At 29.2% G+C, this 25,168-nt stretch overlaps 3 protein-coding genes across 3 annotated transcripts; all 3 read right to left on the reverse strand.

Annotated features, from left to right (window-relative positions):
• Positions 1-1,538: 1,538 nt before the first annotated feature.
• On the reverse strand, positions 1,539-4,975 carry LOC119599556 (serine protease grass-like). The gene is made up of 7 exons (XM_037949357.1): positions 4,957-4,975; positions 3,431-3,592; positions 2,996-3,373; positions 2,881-2,929; positions 2,626-2,813; positions 2,092-2,187; positions 1,539-2,027 (listed from the first exon to the last, which is right to left on the reverse strand). The coding sequence occupies exons 2-7, from the start codon at positions 3,483-3,485 to the stop codon at positions 1,678-1,680; spliced, it is 1,116 nt and encodes a 371-aa protein (XP_037805285.1). The 5' UTR covers positions 3,486-3,592; positions 4,957-4,975; the 3' UTR covers positions 1,539-1,677.
• Positions 4,976-7,177: 2,202 nt separating this feature from the next.
• LOC119599564 (serine protease grass-like) lies at positions 7,178-13,586 on the reverse strand. Its single transcript, XM_037949366.1, has 12 exons — positions 13,512-13,586; positions 13,268-13,443; positions 12,985-13,189; positions 12,878-12,926; positions 12,349-12,539; positions 12,191-12,286; positions 11,809-12,124; positions 8,575-8,588; positions 8,464-8,494; positions 7,875-8,065; positions 7,717-7,812; positions 7,178-7,650 (listed from the first exon to the last, which is right to left on the reverse strand). Exons 1-12 carry the CDS (start codon positions 13,573-13,575, stop codon positions 7,331-7,333), a joined length of 1,749 nt encoding a protein of 582 aa, XP_037805294.1. The 5' UTR covers positions 13,576-13,586; the 3' UTR covers positions 7,178-7,330.
• Positions 13,587-16,421: 2,835 nt separating this feature from the next.
• On the reverse strand, positions 16,422-22,594 carry LOC119599565 (serine protease grass-like). Its single transcript, XM_037949367.1, is given in 14 exon segments — positions 16,422-16,783; positions 16,844-16,939; positions 16,999-17,192; positions 17,284-17,332; positions 17,413-17,617; positions 17,676-17,848; positions 17,910-18,015; positions 21,262-21,584; positions 21,651-21,746; positions 21,806-21,871; positions 21,874-21,933; positions 21,936-21,994; positions 22,283-22,331; positions 22,409-22,594. Coding segments are annotated over 14 exon segments (1,863 nt in total). The 5' UTR covers positions 22,476-22,594; the 3' UTR covers positions 16,422-16,463.
• Between the last annotated feature and the right edge of the window lie 2,574 nt (positions 22,595-25,168).

Raw genomic sequence — 25,168 nt, forward strand, 5'->3', positions numbered from 1 at the left:
TCTAACATGTGACATTTAACTGAAAAAAATTTTATAGTAGTTTATCAGAGAATTTCTCTTTTTAAAGAATTTTTAAGAAGTATATATTCTTTAAAGCTCCTGTTTTTGTAAAACAAGTTTATATATAATGACGTATAACAACGTCTTAAGGGTAATATTTATATCTGTCTATATAAAGTATATATATTATTGTGTACAATTAATATATATGAATCATTTAAGTTCACATTTAATTAAGATCAGGTTCGGAATCTGAAAAAAAAAAACAAGAAAGAGTGTTACATTCGGCAGTGTCGAATCTTATATACCTGCCATCAAAGTGCATGTTAAATATTAAGTTAACATATGTATGGATTTAGATCTTAGGAATTTAAAGGGGCAATTACGGGCCGGGCTCCACAAAATTTAAAATAGTGAAAAATAATTTTGCAAAAAGTATTTTTGAAGATTTTTATCTTAATACCATAATTTTTGAACGAATTATTGACAATATAAGGGCTAGGATGTAGAATCGGGTCGATTATAGTCCGATCCTAGTAAAATTTTATAGAGAGATTTTGGCTTCTCAAATTTCTTTAAGCCAATTATGGTCCTTAATGTCATGATCCTGTAATAAGAAAAATAATTTTCTTAAAAACTTTTTTTGCCGAATTTCATCCCCATTACAATATTATTAAGCTAGTCAATAGCGTTAAAGTCATTTTCTAAAGGGCCTTATGTGGAGTCAATTACGATCCGATGTTCACTATACATTATAATATAAATAATTTTTTATAAAACTGATTTTTGAAAACTTTTATTACGATTGCTGCCTAAATAGCTTATTTATGACGCTTTAAACTGTATTCCTTAGGGACATTTCTATGAGGCTGGATGAAATCGTGGACTGATATTTCTCATTTTCAATATCGAACATATAAATAAAAAATAAATAAATAAATAATATTTGTGCAAAAATTAAACCCTATAGCTCTTCTCAGACGAACATGTCTAGATTGTCTTAGAATTTAATAATGAGGATCCTGACTATACATTTGTTTGTGACATTTCGATGTGTTACAAACGGAATGACAAAATCAATATACCACCATGTTTTTGATTATACTTAGATATGAAAAATACAAACAGGTGTTATACATTCATGGTTTTCTCTTGTCCAAATTTCTCAAGTCAATACGCAATTTAAAGGAAAAAAGGCGTAGGGAATTAAAGTGGCAGAACTAGTTGAGTGCTATATTTTTTGTATATAAGAAAGAGAAGCAATTAAGATATTGTAGTTAAAATAATGTATAATCAATAACTGTCCAGACGGAAATTGCGACTGTTTTCAAGAATCTATATCACTACGCTACATAGTACTTATATTGCAAAATCAAAGTGAGTAATAATAATGGGCTTTTCAGAATTTTGATTATGATACGATTTTACTGATTTTAACTAGACATGTTCTCGAAAGCATATCTGATAGATATCTGTATACCGAATTGATTATATATATTCAAAAAGAAAAAAGCAAATCTTGCAGTCAGTTTTTGATATACATATTAATTTTTTTTTTTATTTTCTTTGGTATTTTGTATAATTTTATAATATACAGCAACTTAGACGTTAAATGTTTTTAAAATTTAGCCAATATAGATATAGTACTGGTCTCATGAATATATGCCTCACCTTGAACTAATCTTTGCCAACCGTTTTTCCAGAATTTTCTTTCAAATTATCTGTTATCCACTGCATGTAATGCGAAACATTTGTATAAATACCGGGTACATTGACAACTCCACAATTACGCAATCCAATAGAAACTATACCAAATTGTATGATACGAGGCCGTTTCTCATAAAAATCTCGATAAAGCAAAGGTCCACCAGAATCGCCACGGCATGTATCAATCAAATTTCTGCCACCAGCACATATGTGACCATCATTTAAGGGATGTCGTAAATTATATATACTCAACTGATTTTGACACAACCTACGATTAACTTTGGGTACAAAAGCATTCAATAAAATATCGGATGTTTTACCTAAAAATATTTGGCTTTTTTTTGAATAAATAGTCAATGATAAAATAAATCAAAATTTGCAAACCATTTTCTGTTTTGCCCCAGCCAGTTATAACATAGTTGTCATGATCCTGTGTACGTGAGTAATCATAAATTGGAAGACAAATTGGTTTGATGTGACCTATATGTATAAAAATAGCAAAGGGGCCTTATAAATAAAACGAATGAAACACGTGTATAAATGGTTTTATAAAAACTTATTAGCTGCACAACCAAAATTTAATTATTTTCTCCGTATTCATTACGTTATCAATCGTTTATTAAGACCTTTTACCATACACAATTTCAACAATATTTTTATAAAGCGTTGTTGTTTTGACATTTAAAACGTAATTCTAAACAAAAAGATTAAAAATTTGGCAAACCTGATCTTTAAGTTCAATGAAACATTTGTTAAATCTTTGTTTTGTTAAAGTTCAATTAAAACATTTTTAAACAAAATTTTTAGACAAAATTGTTTTCTATTAAAAGTACTTGAACAAGAAAACAGCTAATTCCTGATCTTGTTGTGCAAATAATTTGAATATTTAAATGAATGTTAACATTTTTCTCTTCTTACGTTTAAATTCCACTTTATGCTTTAATCTAATAAGTGCTATATCATGGTATATACCCTGATAATTTTCATGCATTATCAATTCTTCAATTTCAACATCCTCTACGGGTGGAGCACATTGATTTTTTCGCCTAACATTTGTGCAATCGATCTCAGTGCTTATCTGAAATTCTCCTAAACGAACGGTTTTTCTAAAAAAAATATATTTAAAAAAATAATATGTTTTAAAAGATTTAAATAAATATGTATACCACTTACAGTACATCCTCTTTCCCCTTAACACAATGGGCTGCTGTTAAAACATATTCTTAAAAATAAACTATTAATTTTAATTGGACAAAAATATTTCTTTAATATGAAGTTTAAAACTTACGATCACTTATTAAGGTGCCTCCGCATTTGAAGGGATCGCTCTGGCCTTCATATTTTAACAAAGCCATCCATGGATATTGAAATAGAGATGCATTTTGTCCATTTGCTACAGTATTTATGAAATAAATTCCACATGTTTGATTTTTTAAAATATTCAAACCCTCAGCATTTAATTGAATTTCCTCCTTTTTACAGCAAACGTGTGGATCATTGTTAAATGTACCACAATATAATGAGGCTAATTTCGATTTTTCATGTTCCGAAATATTGCCACCATTTTGGCTGATTCGCGTAAAAAAATCATAAATTCTTTTGCATGATTTAACTGGCATACAAATTCCAGTTTGTTGGTCTGAGATAAGGCATGGTGTAGCATATTCTAAAATAAATTAAATTTATTGGTTTAAGAGATTTTTATATTTCTTAGAATACTTACTGGAATTTACATTATTCACTGTTAAAACAAGAATTAAAATCAGCCACCGAATCATTGTTATTGCTGAACAAATTTGTTTATTTTGCAAAAAAATATATATATATTTGCAGCTAAATTGATATAAGTGTACTATTCATTGAAATATTTAAATTTATTAAAGCTCTGAAATAAATACAAAATAGAAAGAAAATATAACAAAAAAAAAACAATTTTTTTACTAACATCTTTTTTTTATAAAGTTAATATTTATTAATATTAGGTTGATATAATAGCACATATTTAAATGTATTATTTCATTATAATATAAGAAACTGATAAGAAAAATTATACCCAATTTTGTAATTTCTAAAATTTAATTTTGCGATCCCATAAAGTATTTATATTCTTTACTAGCTATATCCAGTGTATATTGCTGCACTAAAAACATTATAATTAAGAAACCACTTTTACAATTTTTCATATTAAGTTTTATGGGAAGAATTACTCATATGGATTTGATTGTTTACCGTGCAAAATTTAAGATTCTACCTTTATTAGTTTCCCAGATATACCAATTTTTGTATTTAATTCATATAGAAAGTAACACGCCCCTATTGTTAGTCAATATAATATACCCCCAAATGTTCATATAAATTGTCATAGTTGTTCGTGCAAAATTTGAGGATTCTACCTCTTATAGTTTTCCTTATATTGGAATTTTTGTAATGAATTCATAATGGAGGTGCCACACCACCTATTGCTAGTCCGACCAATTTCCCCCCAAATGTTCATAAAGTTGTTTGTGCAAAATATTAGGGTTGTAGCCAGGGAGGTGCCACGCCCTCTATTGTTAGTCCTGCCAATTTTCCCCCAAATGTTCATAAAGTTATTTGTGCAAAATATTAGGGTTGTAGCTCTAATAGTTTCCCAGATATTCGAATTTTTGTATTGAATTCATATAAGAGGTACCATGCCCCCTATTGCTAGTGCAGTCAATTTTATCTCAAATATTAATATTGATAGTTAAGTGACTGCGTTACAATTTTTGGACTCTAGCTCTTATATTTTCTTAGATATACTACTTTAATACTTTTTTGTTATTTGGGAGGTACCACGACTACTTTTTCCAATCCGCCCATTTTGTCCTGAAATGTTTATATAGATGTCAAAATTTATCATACCATATGAGGACCCTTGTAGTTACTGAGATATACTACTTTTACTACTTATTTTGTATGTGGACGTGGCATCTCTTTTATTTGAAATTTCGAAATAAAAAGTAGCCTATAATTATAGTCCTACAGGAAGACACTGAAGATCGCTTCAGCATTTTAAACGTCTATATAGATCAAACGCACAAACAAATAAACACAAATGCAGTTTTATATATTCTGTTGAAATCATGTTGCTGATAAACAAGGATACAAATAACGTACAATATAATTTAGCAAATATTATATAATCGTTAGAAAATTATTAATGAATTTATTATTTTAAACTCTGATTATAAACAAAATTCTACTACTCATAAAACAACATTAGTTTACAGCTGTGATTACCACAATACCCTACGATTTAAATCCAAATTTTTATTAATAATTTTCACTTATTTTTAACCAAAAATGTTCAACGAACTTGTACAAATTAATATGAAAAATACTTTTAAATTAATTATTTCATTTAAGTTTAACGAGAAAATAAAATTTAAATATAAATTCAAATCAAAAAAAATCCCCAAAATTTTAATGAAATATAATTCAAAAAAGTTAAAACACACACACATATTTTAAGCTGTCCACATTTCTGGGGCATTCCCCAAACACCCTATAAAAACCAGTTTTTAGAAAATTCTTATCAATCACTAAGTGTAGAAAGAATTTTAATATGACTGATTAGGTGGAAGTAAACTAAATCGTCACTAATTTAAATGTATAAAACATATCAAATCGATTGAATTAGATATGATTTGTTGAAACGAAATAAAACACTAAATATATGTTCATACCTATCAAATATTTGACTAAAAAACGTAACCAATTTTTGTAGGTGTGTTTTTGATCTTACGGGATTCCTTTAATTAAAAATAATATCGAAACTTATAATAAAGACATTGTAATGTAATAACTTCAATGATTTATTTAAAGGTAAAAACACCTTAATTGTTATTTTAAACAAAGTATTTTAAAAATATACAATTAATTAATAACTTTAGTAAATATTCCATATGGAATGTATAAGAGACCTTCTCTGTGGCTTTGAAATGTATGTCCCATGTATGAGTTTAATAAAAAGCTTGATTAAGCATTTCTAAGAAATTTATATTTAAAAGTGTAATCAACAGTTTCCATAAAAATATGCCATTTACAAAAACAAAATATATTATTAAAAATTTTAATTGGTAAAAGCCTTTCCATTGTTGATCTACAAATTTCTTCGAGTTCAATTCTTTGTAAATTATAATTAAGTTAAAAATTTTTGAAATCACTTATACTTTCCTTTAAAAAAACATTTTTTTTCATTCCGATCGTAAGACATCGGTTTTAAAAGTTACTTGACATGATTCAGATGTTACATAGCAATCTTCTTAAAAAGTTTATGTTGAATTTTGTTATTGGCCCCTATTCCGCATTTCAATTCGAATCCAAATTTTCTCCGTTTGGCAACTTTGGTATTCTGCATTTCGATTCGACTCTCCGCCACATAAACAACAACTTACATAAACGTAGGTACGATCGTAACGCAGAATACACACATTCGTAAAGCATTGAAACGAAGTGGAATTGCTTCTTCTTTTTCTTACGATTCAGTTTTTTGTTGGAATACCTTTTTTCGATCGTTGCGTAACTGAATGCGTGAACGTAATCGAAATGCAGAATAGAGATGATTGTATTGCATTTTTTTTAGCAAATTATGAGCTTTAAAGTAATTTTCTGAGGGAACTTTATATGGGGTCAATTATGTGTCGATAGACATAAAATTTCACAAAAACATTTAGACTCCTATAAAACTTGTTCATGTAGAATTTCATCGCTATAAATGCTTTTTTAAGCATTTATTTTTTCTAATGAGAGCCTAATTAATATGAGAGTTAGATGAAATCGTTGACCGTTAGTTGAATTGCCCAAACAAACTGGAACAACTAAAAATAATTTGGCAAAATTTCAAATCTCTAGCTTTTTTCGTTTGGACTCTATCTAGTTTTCAACATACATACGGACGTACATGGCTAGATCGTCTTAGAATTTATATACTATATTTCGATGTGTTTTTTAATGATGGGTATAAAAACTGGATAACGCGTTTAAAATATTCTTAACTGATGGGTATACAAGTCCTTTGTCCTCTTTCACAAATTTCATTAAAAAACCTTTTTGTTTTAGATTACACCAGACACACATTTATAGGGTTATCGGCCCAGAACTGCCAAAGGATTTTTTTAATGTTTTTTTTTTTTTTTTCAAAAAACTCTCTTTTTTTAAAAAAATGTTTGGAAACAATGAAGAAATAGCTCTCTGAACTTCTTTGGACAATTTTTGCTAGACTAATAGGTGAAAAGTTACACTCATTTGAATGAAAATGTCTAACTTTGACCCCCTTTAGGTCCGGCAGTCCTGGACCGATAGCGCTGAAAATTTGTGTCTGGTCTACTATCCAATAGTACTATCCATGGTGCAAAATCGAATACATCGATTTTTAAAGTTGGGTCACTTGACACGAAATTACCCATATGTGTATATAAGTTCTAAAATAATATCCGGAATTTTGAGTACATTTTAATAATTTAATTTGTAAGTAACTATTTACTTATTTACTAAATTAAACAGAAATTATTTAGCAAGAAAGTTTCTCTTAATCTCCGAAATATTTGTTATGTAATTTAACATAACTTTTCAACTTAGCTCTCAGTTTGAACATTGAATTTTACCACATATGATCAGTTATCCATTGTAAATAATGGGAAATGTTTGTATAAGTCGTGGGTGGACTCTCAAAACCACAATTATCCAAACCAACGCTAACAAGACCGAATTGTATAAAACGTGGATGACCATTATAAAAATCTTTGTAACCTAAAGGTCCACCAGAGTCTCCACGGCAGGCATCAATTGTATTTAAACCGCCAGCACATATCTGACCCTCAGTTAAAGGCAAACGTAGATAATGTTTTCTCAATTCTATTTGACATTGTGAACGTTCTACACTAGGGACAATGGCCACCATCAGGACATCCGAAGAACTGCCTGAAAATATTTCAAAATCTCTATAAATGAATTTAGAATATATGTATGTATCTCATTTAAATATACGATTTTCTGTAGCTCCCCATCCAGATATAACATATTCACTGTAATCTTTTGTTCTCAAAACGTCAAATATTGGCAAGCATATGGGTTTTATGTGTCCTAAATTATTCCAAGAATTCGTTTAATCAAGATTTGAAAATTGTTGGTTTTTACATATATACTTTTAAATTCCACTGTTCGATTAAGACGTAATAGTGCTATATCGTGGTGCAAGTTTCTTTGATAATTTTCATGTATAAATATTTCTTCAATGCCAACATCTTCTACTGGATCAGCACAAATGTTTTTACGTGTTGAATTCGTACAATCTCTTTCAGTGCTAATTTGATATTCTCCTAATCTGACAGCTACACTAAAAATAAAAATTATTAAAAGAAGTTAAAAAGATATTTGATCTTTTATCAATAAAACTTTGAAAGTCTTATTAATTTAATATTTGAAAATAGATTTTGTTATGAAAAATATTATATAAAAAACTTAAAGTATCGAAAAATTTAAGTTCTAGAGTAAAATCTAATAAAATCCGTAAATGGATCTATTTGCCATTAATATTATTTGATCTTTCTATTAAATTTGCGATTATAATTATTATAATAACCCCTATAGCCAATCAAAATTGTATATGACTTTCTTTGGATTTTAAAATTAATGGTTGAGGCACTTGTTTCATCTATATCTTCGATACTTACAGTTGTTTATCTGATCTAGCTATACAAATGGCAGTTGTCAATCTGATCTAGCGATACTTACAGTTGTTTATCTGATCTAGCTATACACGCCCCTATTGTTAGTCAATATAATATACCCCCAAATGTTCATATAAATTGTCATAGTTGTTCGTGCAAAATTTGAGGATTCTACCTCTTATAGTTTTCCTTATATTGGAATTTTTGTAATGAATTCATAATGGAGGTGCCACACCACCTATTGCTAGTCCGACCAATTTCCCCCCAAATGTTCATAAAGTTGTTTGTGCAAAATATTAGGGTTGTAGCCACGGAGGTGCCACGCCCTCTATTGTTAGTCCTGCCAATTTTCCCCCAAATGTTCATAAAGTTATTTGTGCAAAATATTAGGGTTGTAGCTCTAATAGTTTCCCAGATATTCGAATTTTTGTATTGAATTCATATAAGAGGTACCATGCCCCCTATTGCTAGTGCAGTCAATTTTATCTCAAATATTAATATTGATAGTTAAGTGACTGCGTTACAATTTTTGGACTCTAGCTCTTATATTTTCTTAGATATACTACTTTAATACTTTTTTGTTATTTGGGAGGTACCACGACTACTTTTTCCAATCCGCCCATTTTGTCCTGAAATGTTTATATAGATGTCAAAATTTATCATACCATATGAGGACCCTTGTAGTTACTGAGATATACTACTTTTACTACTTATTTTGTATGTGGACGTGGCATCTCTTTTATTTGAAATTTCGAAATAAAAAGTAGCCTATAATTATAGTCCTACAGGAAGACACTGAAGATCGCTTCAGCATTTTAAACGTCTATATAGATCAAACGCACAAACAAATAAACACAAATGCAGTTTTATATATTCTGTTGAAATCATGTTGCTGATAAACAAGGATACAAATAACGTACAATATAATTTAGCAAATATTATATAATCGTTAGAAAATTATTAATGAATTTATTATTTTAAACTCTGATTATAAACAAAATTCTACTACTCATAAAACAACATTAGTTTACAGCTGTGATTACCACAATACCCTACGATTTAAATCCAAATTTTTATTAATAATTTTCACTTATTTTTAACCAAAAATGTTCAACGAACTTGTACAAATTAATATGAAAAATACTTTTAAATTAATTATTTCATTTAAGTTTAACGAGAAAATAAAATTTAAATATAAATTCAAATCAAAAAAAATCCCCAAAATTTTAATGAAATATAATTCAAAAAAGTTAAAACACACACACATATTTTAAGCTGTCCACATTTCTGGGGCATTCCCCAAACACCCTATAAAAACCAGTTTTTAGAAAATTCTTATCAATCACTAAGTGTAGAAAGAATTTTAATATGACTGATTAGGTGGAAGTAAACTAAATCGTCACTAATTTAAATGTATAAAACATATCAAATCGATTGAATTAGATATGATTTGTTGAAACGAAATAAAACACTAAATATATGTTCATACCTATCAAATATTTGACTAAAAAACGTAACCAATTTTTGTAGGTGTGTTTTTGATCTTACGGGATTCCTTTAATTAAAAATAATATCGAAACTTATAATAAAGACATTGTAATGTAATAACTTCAATGATTTATTTAAAGGTAAAAACACCTTAATTGTTATTTTAAACAAAGTATTTTAAAAATATACAATTAATTAATAACTTTAGTAAATATTCCATATGGAATGTATAAGAGACCTTCTCTGTGGCTTTGAAATGTATGTCCCATGTATGAGTTTAATAAAAAGCTTGATTAAGCATTTCTAAGAAATTTATATTTAAAAGTGTAATCAACAGTTTCCATAAAAATATGCCATTTACAAAAACAAAATATATTATTAAAAATTTTAATTGGTAAAAGCCTTTCCATTGTTGATCTACAAATTTCTTCGAGTTCAATTCTTTGTAAATTATAATTAAGTTAAAAATTTTTGAAATCACTTATACTTTCCTTTAAAAAAACATTTTTTTTCATTCCGATCGTAAGACATCGGTTTTAAAAGTTACTTGACATGATTCAGATGTTACATAGCAATCTTCTTAAAAAGTTTATGTTGAATTTTGTTATTGGCCCCTATTCCGCATTTCAATTCGAATCCAAATTTTCTCCGTTTGGCAACTTTGGTATTCTGCATTTCGATTCGACTCTCCGCCACATAAACAACAACTTACATAAACGTAGGTACGATCGTAACGCAGAATACACACATTCGTAAAGCATTGAAACGAAGTGGAATTGCTTCTTCTTTTTCTTACGATTCAGTTTTTTGTTGGAATACCTTTTTTCGATCGTTGCGTAACTGAATGCGTGAACGTAATCGAAATGCAGAATAGAGATGATTGTATTGCATTTTTTTTAGCAAATTATGAGCTTTAAAGTAATTTTCTGAGGGAACTTTATATGGGGTCAATTATGTGTCGATAGACATAAAATTTCACAAAAACATTTAGACTCCTATAAAACTTGTTCATGTAGAATTTCATCGCTATAAATGCTTTTTTAAGCATTTATTTTTTCTAATGAGAGCCTAATTAATATGAGAGTTAGATGAAATCGTTGACCGTTAGTTGAATTGCCCAAACAAACTGGAACAACTAAAAATAATTTGGCAAAATTTCAAATCTCTAGCTTTTTTCGTTTGGACTCTATCTAGTTTTCAACATACATACGGACGTACATGGCTAGATCGTCTTAGAATTTATATACTATATTTCGATGTGTTTTTTAATGATGGGTATAAAAACTGGATAACGCGTTTAAAATATTCTTAACTGATGGGTATACAAGTCCTTTGTCCTCTTTCACAAATTTCATTAAAAAACCTTTTTGTTTTAGATTACACCAGACACACATTTATAGGGTTATCGGCCCAGAACTGCCAAAGGATTTTTTTAATGTTTTTTTTTTTTTTTTCAAAAAACTCTCTTTTTTTAAAAAAATGTTTGGAAACAATGAAGAAATAGCTCTCTGAACTTCTTTGGACAATTTTTGCTAGACTAATAGGTGAAAAGTTACACTCATTTGAATGAAAATGTCTAACTTTGACCCCCTTTAGGTCCGGCAGTCCTGGACCGATAGCGCTGAAAATTTGTGTCTGGTCTACTATCCAATAGTACTATCCATGGTGCAAAATCGAATACATCGATTTTTAAAGTTGGGTCACTTGACACGAAATTACCCATATGTGTATATAAGTTCTAAAATAATATCCGGAATTTTGAGTACATTTTAATAATTTAATTTGTAAGTAACTATTTACTTATTTACTAAATTAAACAGAAATTATTTAGCAAGAAAGTTTCTCTTAATCTCCGAAATATTTGTTATGTAATTTAACATAACTTTTCAACATAGCACTCAGTTTGAACATTGAATTTTACAACATATGATCAGTTATCCATTGTAGATAATGGGAAATGTTTGTATAAGTCGTGGGTGGACTCTCAAAACCACAATTATCCAAACCAACGCTAACAAGACCGAATTGTATAAAACGTGGATGACCATTATAAAAATCTTTGTAACCTAAAGGTCCACCAGAGTCACCACGGCAGGCATCAACTGTATTTAAACCGCCAGCACATATCTGACCCTCAGTTAAAGGCAAACGTAGATAATGTTTTCTCAATTCTATTTGACATTGTGAACGTTCTACACTAGGGACAATGGCCACCATCAGGACATCCGAAGAACTGCCTGAAAATATTTTAAAATCTCTATAAATGAATTTTAAATATATGTATGTGTCTCATTTAAATATACGATTTTCTGTAGCTCCCCATCCAGATATAACATATTCACTGTAATCTTTTGTTCTCAAAACGTCAAATATTGGCAAGCATATGGGTTTTATGTGTCCTAAATTATTCCAAGAATTCGTTTAATCAAGATTTGAAAATTGTTGGTTTTTACATATATACTTTTAAATTCCACTGTTCGATTAAGACGTAAAAGTGCTATATCGTGGTGCAAGTTTCTTTGATAATTTTCATGTATAAATATTTCTTCAATGCCAACATCTTCTACTGGATCAGCACAAATGTTTTTACGTGTTGAATTCGTACAATCTCTTTCAGTGCTGATTTGATATTCTCCTAATCTGACAGCTACACTAAAAATAAAAATTATTAAAAGAAGTTAAAAAGATATTTGATCTTTTATCAATAAAACTATGAAAGTCTTATTAATGTAATATTTGAAAATAGATTTTGTTATGAAAAATATTATATAAAAAACTTAAAGTATCGAAAAATTTAAGTTCTAGAGTAAAATCTAATAAAATCCGTAAATGGATCTTATTTGCCATTAATATTATATGATCTTTCTATTAAATTTGCGATTATAATTATTATAATAACCCCTATAGCCAATCAAAATTGTATATGACTTTCTTTGGATTTTAAAATTAATGGTTGAGGCACTTGTTTCATCTATATCTTCGATACTTACAGTTGTTTATCTGATCTAGCTATACAATGGGCTGCAGTTAGAACATAACCTGCAAAAAATAAATTTAATAAATATTTTAGATTTAATAAATTAAAAAAAAAGCTCACGGTCACTTATTAAAGATCCACCACATTTAAAAGTATTAAATTCATCATCATATTTCAATAAAACCATCCATGGAAAACCGAATAGAGCGGCAACATGACCATTAGATATTTTATCTACAATATATATGCCACAAGTAGTATTCTTTAGTATATTAAATCCATTCACATTCAATTGCACCTCCGATTCAGAACAACAGATGAGGGGCTTTAAAAATTATGATAATAAAATAGATAACTAAATAAATTCGATTTTATAAACAATTATTGAATAACCTATACTTACCGAATTTTTCATTGTGCCACATTTTAGTTCTAATAATTTTTCCCGATCTATACTTGAAATACTACTATTTCCAGATTTGTGAATATTTTCAAAAAATTCATATGTGGTTCTACAAGATTTTACGGGTACACATTTACCTTTCATTTCATTTGGCATTCGACATTCAGTGCCATATTCTTATAAATACAATTTTTATTTAAAGGAATTTCGAAACGTTAAAATATCAATTTTCAAAAATACTTACGACTGTTAATGCTTATGAAAATGAATATAAATAAAATTGCAAAAATTCCAAATAAGCGAAGCATTAAAAACTGTAAAAATGTAGTTCCTAAATGCAACTGACAAATAATTTATTCAGTCAATACAAAATCTCAATCATATTTTGAATATATGATTAAGTTTAATACGTCATCAATAAACGCAAATTAAAATAATAACAATCAAGAGAGAGTTATATACATGTTCACTATATACAATCACTTTCAAAGCCTGTGTCGTAAATTAAAATTAATTTTGAGCAGGATATATACAGTGTCTCTCATAATTATTCGAATTTGGGTAAACTATAAAAAGAAACCAAATTTAATAATATATTTTGTGTGCAAAATAAATAAATTAATTTGTTATATTGTCTAGATAGTCCTTATGTTTGATATCACGCTTTTTAAAACTTGAAAAATTTGTATTGACTTAAATTAATTGTGCTTTTTTAAAAAAAGTCCATGAAATTGCCTCACAAAAGTATACGAATTTTTCCTGTATTTCATATTTGATCATATTATACGCAACACAAATTTTAGAATCGAATGGTTTTTATGCGTAATATTGTTTTAAGGGGTTACTATCCACGGAAAGGATATATTTTTGGCCCATTTGGTCCACAATTTTGGGGAATTTGTACCCTTTTTTCATGTAATATCATTAAAATAGCGATTTTTGACCATAATTGTAAATTTTTCTCCTTTTTTCCAGAGATAAAACAAAAATTTGATATTGGGACTCAAAAGACCCCTTGGGGTATCTAAAAATAATATCTTTTGTTACAAGAATCTGTATTTAAACGTTCCAAGATAAATTATTCGGATCATTCTTCTTTCGCTAATTCAATATATTGGAACTTAAGTCCATTTTTATAATACTAGGATCAACTATTTTCGGGGAAAGTTTTCTGGTATATATTCTTTTAGATATCAGCTTTTATACATTTTAAGTTTTCAATGTGTTGTGGAAGTGTACAACTCCAAAACATGCCTCGAAGAAACACCATTCAAAATAGTAAAATCATTATTTTTATATACCAATGGCCTCCATGCTGCATGGCACGATATCATTATGATCACATCAAAAATGTTGATATGTGTTTAAATATTATTTACTATGATCAAATTAAAACCAAAATTTAGGACTTACAGTGTTATTGTAACGGGCAACATAAGCGTGAAAGTTACGAGTAGTAAAAACTGAAATCTACTATATAGGATGACGTTTTGTTAAGGCATGTTTTGGGGTTGTATACCGCTATAATATATTGAAAATTTAAAATACATTAGTGCCAATATGTACATGAATATACACTAGACAACTTTGTCGGAAAATATCGTCCCTAGAGGTACGAAAAGGGACTTATGATCCAGATAATTCAATTAGAAACTGCAAAACGATAGCAAAAATACATCTTGGAACGTTTAAGTACAGATCCTTATAACAAAAAATATTATTTTTAGATACCCTATGGTTTCTATTTAATTCCAATATTAAATTTTGGTTTTATCTCTGGAAAAAGGGTGAAAACATTACAAATATAGCCAAAAATCGCCATTTTAATGATATTACATGAAAAGAGGGTACAAATCCCCCAAAATTGTGGACCAAATGGGTCAAAAATATATCCATGCGGTTGATAGTAACCCCTTAAAACTATATTAAGCATAAAACCATGCGATTCTAAAATGTGTGTATCGTATAATATGATCAAATATGAAATACAGGAAAAATTCGCATACTTTTGTGAAGTAGTTTCATGGACTTTTTTTAAAAAAAGCATAACTAATTTAAGTAAATGTAAAGTTTTCAAGTTTTAAGGGGCGTGATATCAAAACTAAAGACTATCTAGACAATATAACAAATTTATTTATTTATTTCCCACACAAAATATATTATTAAATTTGGTTTCTTTTCATAGTTTACCTAAATTCGAATACTTATGAGAGACACTGTATATATATATATATATATATATATATATATATATATATATATATATATATATATATATATATTTATATATTCTGAATTTTATTATCATATATCTATATTGTAGTGATATATGACCTTTAATGTGGGCTTGAGTACAATATGAGCCGACCTCTACAAAATTCACTAGCTTCATAAAACAAATATTTTTTTGAATTTTAGACCTAGATTGTTTTAAAATCTAATAATGATCCAAATATCCTTCTGAGGGTATGCGTCAATATTTTAATGTGTTACAATCGGAATTATTAACTCAATATACCCACCCATCTTTTTTTATTGAAAACATTCTAAATGTATTTAAAAAGTTTTACTTTAGTGACATCGATATATAAATATCGGATTGAGTCATAATGTGCCACCAGAAAATTAACATTCTATAAAGGTAATCTTCTTTATTTCAACATTTATGTCAATACAAATGTATAAGTGTATATCATGTGAACACTATTATAAATTTTTTATAATAAAGTACACTTTCATCATTATAATCTTCTATTGTTCCATGGACGAAGCCTATTGAAAATTGTTAAAATCTTTCCATGATTTCACCTAGCCCTCATACAACTAAACCCCCTGAATATGACTTTTGAGATCAACATTTGTTTTTAATATACTCGTACTAGACAAAAAGCGGTACAACAAATTTTATACTAGCTTTAATGACCCTGCTGAATTTTTTACTGAACGGGCATCACTTGGCCCATACAAAGCCCCCCTCAGAAAATTTGTTAAATATCAAAAATAAACACAATTTTTACCGCTTAAACGTAATTTAAGAAGACATCTCCTATCAAAATATCATGATTTTAGGTTCAGCCGTTTAGGTTGTACGACAAATTAGTCAGGAGCTCTACTTTTTTTATATATGTATATAGAAGATATCTTTTTATTTATATATTAAAATATTTTATATTTATATATTAAAAAAATCAATGTTTCAGTACATATTATCCGTTATCCATTGTATATAGTGAGCAACATTTGTAAATATAGATGGTGCTATTATACGGCCACAGCCAGTAACACCAAAACTTACAATTCCGAATTGTATAAACCTTGGCTTGCCGTTGTAAATGTCTCTATAACCCAAAGGTCCACCAGAATCTCCCTTACAGGTGTCAGTCAAATTTTCACCACCGGCACAAATTTGTCCCCTTGTTATATTCTGGCGAAAACGAAACGTTCTTAACTGTGTTTGACATTCTACGTGATTTATATTTGATATAACAGCAACCTGGAGAACATCGGATAACATATCTAAAGTAATAAAACGTTTTCATGCTGATCTAGCATATTTCAATAGAAATCGTTACAGACCTCTTTCGGTTGCTCCCCATCCGGATATGACATACTTATCATATTCTTTTGTTCTTAAATTGTCGTATATTGGCAAACAGATAGTTTTAATATGTTCTACATAAAATTTTATTAAATAATTTTATAAATACATAAATATCAAAAATTTTACTTACGTTGAATGCGAACTTTTCTATTGAGACGCAGTAATGCAAGATCATGATGTACATAAGTTTTTGTATAATGCTCATGTTTTATAATTTCTTCAATGCCAATATCTTCGACGGGTGGAGAACAAATAGTTTTTCTACCCAAGTTTTCACAGTCTTGTTCGGTGCTAATGCGATGTTCTCCAAGTCTTACTGCAATACTGAAATATATGTATGTCGTAAATTATGTAGATACTTATTTGTTTTATTTATTCACTTATTTATTAACTGTGAATTAAAATATATACCTACAGTGTCTTTAAGGTTTCATTAATACAGTGAGCTGCAGTTAAAACATATTCTTAAAGTAAGAACAACAAAACTTTAAATGAACATTTGTATATTTTTAAATAGAATTTTAGATTTATTAAAAATACTTACGATCACTTATTAATGATCCTCCACATTTGAATGGCTTTATAGGATCGTCGTACTTTAACAAAGCCATCCAAGGAAAACCATATAATTTAGCATCTCGACCGTATGCTACTCTATTTGTGTTTTCTATGCCGCAAGAATTATTTGTTAGTAAATCTAAACCGAGAGGATTTAATTGAATATCAGACTCTTCACAACATACCAAGTGCTTTAAATAATCAATTATACTAAATTTAAAATACAAACAAATATACTGTCATACATACAATATGTCTCATAGTTCCACATTGTAGACTCAAAAGCTTTTCTCGATCAGCATTGCTAATTTTACCGCCATTGTCAAGAATATTATTAACTATTCTATATGTCGATTTACAAGATTTCAAAGGCATGCACAGGCCACTTCGATGATTGGGAAGTAAACAATTAGTTCCATACTCTGTTTAAGAAAAAATATATTCATATATGCAATGAAAAGAAATAATTTCAAAATTTCTTACGTCCTTGTGCAATTGTCCACAGTAAAGGAATTATTATTATGAAATCGTAAAACATTATTCTTCCGTTCAGTGAGTGATATGATCTGAAACTTCTTATTAAAAAAAATTAATTTATATACAGATCAATCAATCTTTTTATAATCATTTATTTTTAAAATACTTCAAATTAGTGTTGCCAAAACCTAATTGGAAAAAAAAAAGCTTTTTCTATTGTAAAATATTTGATTTAAAATTTTTAAACTTATTATGAGATAATTTTAATACAGAATAAAATTTGTATAATTACTGGTTTTAGAGTTTTTGATTCTTAATTTATGTAGCCCAAAAAGCGGATTTTTAATATTGCTCTCCTAGAATTTTTCAAAAATTACTCTATTTTTGGTACTTTTTTATAATAATGTTTTTAGCTAGTAGAATTAGAATTGTTTCTGAGGATAGCAAAATCAAACTAAAATCATTTATTAAAGGACTAGTTCCGGAACCGTTCCATTGAACGAGTGAATTGATGCGCAACACATAAACTTTTTGTTTTGAATATTTATACCCTACACCTCTATAGTGGGGAGGGTATTATACGTTTGTGCTGATGTTTGTAACACACAAAAATATTGGTCCTACCTTACCTTAAAGTATACCGATCGACGCAGAATCACTTTTTGAGTCGATTAAAACATGTCCGTCCGTCTGTTCGGCTGGCTGGCTGTCCATGTAAACCTTGTAAGCAAGGTATAATTTGATGAAATTTGGACCAAATGTGTTTTTTGGCACAGGGACGAAGCCTATCTGAAATGGTTGAAATCGGTCCATTATTTCACCTAGCCCCCTTACAACCGTACCTCCCGATTTGGGCTTTTTATGGCATAATTACGTCAAATATGCTATTATCTCTCCAAAAATTGGCACAAATAAGTTTTATATAAGTATATATGATATTTTCCAAAAGAGAGGCCCTTATTTGACCCTAGCCCCCATACAAACCCCCCTTCAAAAAATGTCTTAAACGTCTAAAATTGACTTATAACCATTTGTATCGCAATGAAACTCAACATAACTAACTGTTATTTAAAAATATATCCTTTTCTCAAATTTAATAAGGATCAGCCGATGTTTGACCTATACTCTTATATAAAGCCTCATTTAGAAAATTTGTTTTTTTATGAATAAATTACTTAAATACATTGTAAAATTCAACATAGTGTAGGGTATTAGTAAGAAAGTAGGGTCGGCCATGCCCGACAATACTTTCCTACTTGTTTTGAAACCTGGTTTACAGTTATAAAGATATTTTAAGGAACATTCTAATGGGAAGACATAAATTAAATCCTTTTTTAAATACATATATTCAGGTCCTGTGACGCAAATTTCTCTTTAGTATCTGCATATTTTGAAACAATGAATATTATAGAAAATTCAAAAAGTTCCGGAAAAGTACCAAAGCGTCCTCTTTTATAGGCAGTCACCTAATCCGGGCTCAACTTGTTTATTTTCATGTTTCTAGGTTCAATATAATAGAAAATTAAAAAAGTACCTTTTGAACAACGATAAAAAAGGCAAAGAATATTTGAAAATGCTACAAATGGTGCTAGGTGGTCGATTACCTTTTTGGGTGCTAAATAAGTTTATAAGATGCTAAATCTAGCACTAAAAGTGCTAAATTGGCAACACTGCTTCTTTCTATTGCAGATTGAGATAAGAAAATTTTAAGTAAAATATAAATATGTAAATCGACTTAAACATAACAAGCAAGACTGTCATAATGGGCTATACCGAATCATATACACTCACCATCAAAGCATGTGATATACATATTTAAAGTGAATTTCGGAAGACGGCCCTATAGGATTTTATGAAAGGATCCTTCTGGTATTTATTTATAAGATTTACTCAATGACAAGATACATATTTACTAGAGCTGCAAATGAATTATTCATTTTTGAACTAGTTCGCAAATCATTCGCACACAAAAATTAATTGAATAAAATTTTAGTCAATTCAAATGAGTTTAGAATTGAAAATTACAAACGCAATGACAAAATCAATATGTACATATACCCCTATTTTTTATGGTTCGTATAAAAATATTTTTTTGGGCTCGCGTTCATATAAAGTTCTAAGAAAAATAATTTATTGAATTCTTAGAATACAGATAATATACATAGTATGTAGCCACCGGAGGTTAATTATAATTTTTACTAATTTCCAATTAATTTGGCAACGTTTTGTATATCAAAAGTCAAGTATTTTGTAATTAAATAGTCTTTCTTTCAATACAAAAATAATTTTATGTATATTTCTGCATACAACTGAACTTTAACGAATTAAGGAGATTCCTGATTGAATTGTACCAGGAGAATAGAAAGTGCAACATGAAAAAATCTTTGCGTACATCATTCTGTGGACCATTAGCATTAACTCTGTGTACTCAGTTTTTCATAATCAATTCGTATGTCCCTGTAAAATGACCTTAAACTTTAAAGAACATACGATTTCTATTGATGTAATTCCAAATATATATACAAAATTTGGTATTAATACTAATATCAACAGAAGCTGAGAACCTCTGCTTCAAATTAATATTATTTATTTCAATTCATCAGGATCAAAAAAGAAATGAAAACCTAAAGAAAATTTGTCACAAAAAAATAGTTAAAAATTTTTGTTTCGAAAATGAGACCTTTTTAAATTTAATTTCTTTTTCGATTTGAGTCAAATAAATAATACAGATAGAATGTACAGATTCCCAGCTTTTATCTGATACCAATATTAGCATCATACAATACATATAAATATTTAAAATATTCGTTTGGAATTGTAAGTCCTTTAAACTTTGAAGTCCTTTTTTAAGGACATAAGAGTTGATTACAAAAATCAGAGTATGCAGAATTCCTATATATGGAATCTAATTTTATATGCATATCAACTTTTCTATGTGTGAAAGCTTTTTTCAAAATTGCTACAGGGTGTTATAGGTGCTGCAGATAGATAATGAATTTTACGTAAGATATGTAGGTAAGTTTTGTAAATTAAATTGTTACAATAATAATAATTCCTCAACAGTTTCTCAAAATTAGTTCTAATCTCTAATCTCCATAATATCGTATAGAAATCGCTGAATAAAACCATTTTTAAATAAAGTATATACGTTCCTTAGAACTAGTTCCGAAGTTCCGAAGACAAATTCTAACAAAAATCATTGATTTAAGAACTAGTTACAGAACCGCTGCAAACATCCTCAGAATCAGTTCCGAAGGTGACAATTTCGATTTAGATTTACACATGTGTTATTAAAGATAATTTGATTATTATAATTAAAAATAGTTTGAACACCAGGCTACATTTTTCTTATGTCCTATTTTGCACTGATATGATCCGTTATCCATTGCAAATAATATGAAATATTTGTATAACTAGTTGGTACTTCCTTAACACCGCACGCTTCCAAACCTAAACTGACAATACCAAACTGTATAAAACGTGGTGTATCATTATAAAAGTCGCGATATCCCAATGGTCCACCAGAATCACCGCGACAGGTATCTACTAAATCTTTGCCACCGGCACAAATTTGTCCCATTGTTATTGGCCATCGAAGGCGATGCATTCTTAACAATCTCTCGCACTCCATGCGATCGACTTTGTTAACAATAGCGACTAACAGAATATCGGATGTAGTGCCTATTAAGTGAGAAAATATACTTTTAATTAGAGAATAAAATTTAAAAATATAATATTTGCACTAACCATTTTCTGTTGTACCCCAACCAGAGATGACATATTGACTGTATTCCTTATTACGTAAGTTATCATATATTGGCAAACAAATGGGTTTTATATGACCTGAAATTAGAGTCAAGTTATTCACTGTTTTATGATTTAGTTGTAAATTATAAACTTACGTTGAAATGTAATTTTTCTATTCAAACGTATCAAAGCTATGTCATGATAAAGGCTCCTAGTGTATTCTCATGAATTATTATTTCTTCTATTCCAACATCCTCCACAGGTGGAGCACATATATCTTTCGTGGTGTTTTAATACAATCCCTTTCTGTGCTTATTTTATGTTCTCCCAAACGTACTGCATTACTGTTCAAAAGTGAAGAAAAATATGATAAAGGATTAAAAAATTATTGATTCAATTTTAATAAAACTGATTTAAATGTCAAATTACTAAAATTAAAATTAATCCTGGAAACAATATGATCTGTTCTCAGGACTATTGGCTATCTTAAATTTACAATAAAACGTCCTTTTTAAAGAATTAAAAAAGAACTTCAGATGGTGGTTTATACATAGACATAGGTCATGATCTTATATATTTGTTTTATTCTATATATAAGTTAAATATAAAGATTTACTATTATAAAGACTTACAGTAAATGTTCCAATTTATGAACACAATGAGCTGCCGTTAAAATGTATTCTATTGGAAATTAAAAAAAAAAAAAAAAAACAATTAAAATTTATGTTAAATATTTAACAAAATATTCATTAACTTACGATCACTTATTATTGTGCCACCACATTTAAAGGGTTGACGTTCATCTTTATATTTTAGTAGAGCCATCCATGGATAACCAAATAATGCTGCTTGATGACCATTCGAAACTTTATCCACACTATAAATACCACAAGTATTATTTTTCAATATGTTCAAACCATCAACATTCAGCTGAATTTCCGATTCGGTACAGCAACTAAAGTCTTCAAAAAATACAAAAAAAATAAAAATTATTGTAATTTTGACCGACCAATATTAAATTATAAATTCTGATACTACATAGTTAACGATATCCTACTTATATTCAGTTGATATGGGCTAAACTGAACAAGTGATTCTTTCAAATTAAGTTTCAATTACACAGACGAGAAAAAATTAAAAAAAAAATCGAAACCCAGGGAACAATAAAAGTGGGCTGACATATAAGTATTTTTATTAATAAAATATGTGGGGAGACATGCTAAAAAGAGTTCTCAAAACTTTCGTAAATTCTTATTTTAGCCCTAAAATGTTTTTAAAATTAACAAGATAAAAGTAGAGCTTGGTTCCTGAATTGAACAAAAAATAGGAAACATATAAAAACAGGTTTTAATAACCATCGTTTTGGATAAGGCAGTTAATGTAAGAATAGGTTCAAATCCCGAAAGTGCCATTCTACTAAACATTAACATAGGACACTTCAAATGTTCTGTCGCAAACATTTATAGTAAATTTAATTCAGACATAAAATTTATTTTTTATACCCTACACCACTATAGTGGGGAGGGAATATTGGGTTTGTGTGATGTTTGTAACGCACCAAAATATTCGTCCTATACCCACCTGCTTAGAATCATTTTCTGAGTCGATTGAGCCATGTCCGTCTGGAGGATGAAATTTGGCACATACGATGTTTATGGCCCAAGAACGAAGCCCATTGAAAATGGTTAAAACGGCCTATTATTTTACCTAGCCATATATAATAGAACCCCGAAAAGGGCTTTTGAGTTCATAATTATGTTAAATATACTTGCATCTTGTTAAAAGCGTCACAACTAGGTTTTATGCAAGTCTTGATGACCTTGCCAAATTTCCTAAAGATCGGTTCTGATTTGACCCTTGAATGTTGTTTTTATACCCACCATCAAAAAGATGGGGGGGTATATTGTTTTTGTCATTCCGTTTGTAACACATTGAAATATTCGTCTAAGACCCATAAAAGTATATATATTCTGGGTCCATATTAGATTCTAAGACGATCTAGCCATGTCCGTCCGTCTGTCTGTTGAAAAACACGATAGAGTCCAAACGGAAGTAGCTAGAGAGCTGAAATTTTGCATAGATACTTTTAGTTGATGCAGTTCGTTTGGTATTGAAAATGGGCATTATCGGTCCACGATTTCGCCTAGCCCCCATATAAGGTCCCCTTCAGAAAATTTCTTTAACGCTCATAACTGACTAAAAGAAGCACCTATAGCGATGAAATTCGACATAAACATATTTTACAGAAACCTTAAAATCTTTGTAGAATTTTATAAGGATCGGTCCATAATTGACCATATCCCCCATATAAGCTCCCCTTCAGAAAATTACTTTAACGCTTATAACTGACTAAAAGTAGCATCTATAGCGATGTGAAATTAGACATGAACCTATTTTAGAGAAACGTAAATCGCTTTGTAAAATTTTAAAAGGTTCGGTCCATAATTGACCCTACCCCCCATATAAGATCCCCTTCAGAAAATGACATTAACGCTCATAACTGTCCAAAAGAAGCATCTATACCGATGAAATTCGACATGAACATATTTTATAGGAACCTTAATATCATTGTAAAATTTTATAAGGATGGGTCCATAACTGACCCTATCCCCCATATAAGGTCCCCTTCAGAAAATTACTTTAACGCACAAAACTGGTCCAAAAGAAGCATCTATAGCAATGAAATTCGACATGAACCTATTTTATGGAAACCAAATCGCTTTGTAAAATTTTATAAGGATCGGTTCCTAACTGACCCTATCCCCCATATAAGGTCCCCTTCAGAAAATGACTTTAACGCTCATAACTCTTTAAAAGAAGCATATATAGCAATGAAATTCGACATGAACCTATTTTATGGAAACCTAAATCGCTTTGCAAAATTTTATAAGGACCGGTCCATAAGTGACCGTAACCCCATAAAAGATCCCCTTCAGAAAATGACTTTAAACGCTCATAACTGTCTAAGAGAAGCATCTATAGCGATAAAAATCGACAATGAACCTATTTCATAGAAACCTAAATAGCTTTGTAAAATTTTACGAAGATCGGTCCATAATTGACCCCTACCCCCTATAAGATCCCCTCAGAAAATGACTTTAATGCTCATAACAGCCTTAAAGAAGCTCCCATAACGATGAAATTTGACAGGAACATATTTTATAGGAACCTTAATATCATTGTAAAGTTTTATAAGAATCGGTCCATAATTCACCCTATTCCCCATATAAGGTCCCCTTCAGAAAATTACTTTAACGCTCATAAACTGTTCAAAAGAAGCATCTATAGCGATGAAATTCAACATGAACATATTTATAGGAACCTAAATCGCTTTGTAAAATTTTATAAGGATCGGTTCATAATTGACCCTACCCCCCATATAAGGTCCCCTTCACAAATGGCTTTAACGCTCATTACTAGCCTAAACTAAAATCGTTCTAGAAAATTTGACGAGGATCGGTCCATAATTGACCAAACCTAAGAGAAAGTTGTTTTGATAATAACAAAAAAGCATCGAT

The sequence above is a fragment of the Lucilia sericata genome, unplaced genomic scaffold (genome assembly GCF_015586225.1).
Source record: "Lucilia sericata isolate MDLA Ls3-8-SP2 unplaced genomic scaffold, ASM1558622v1 Contig000082F_arrow, whole genome shotgun sequence".
Taxonomy (NCBI): domain Eukaryota; kingdom Metazoa; phylum Arthropoda; class Insecta; order Diptera; family Calliphoridae; genus Lucilia; species Lucilia sericata.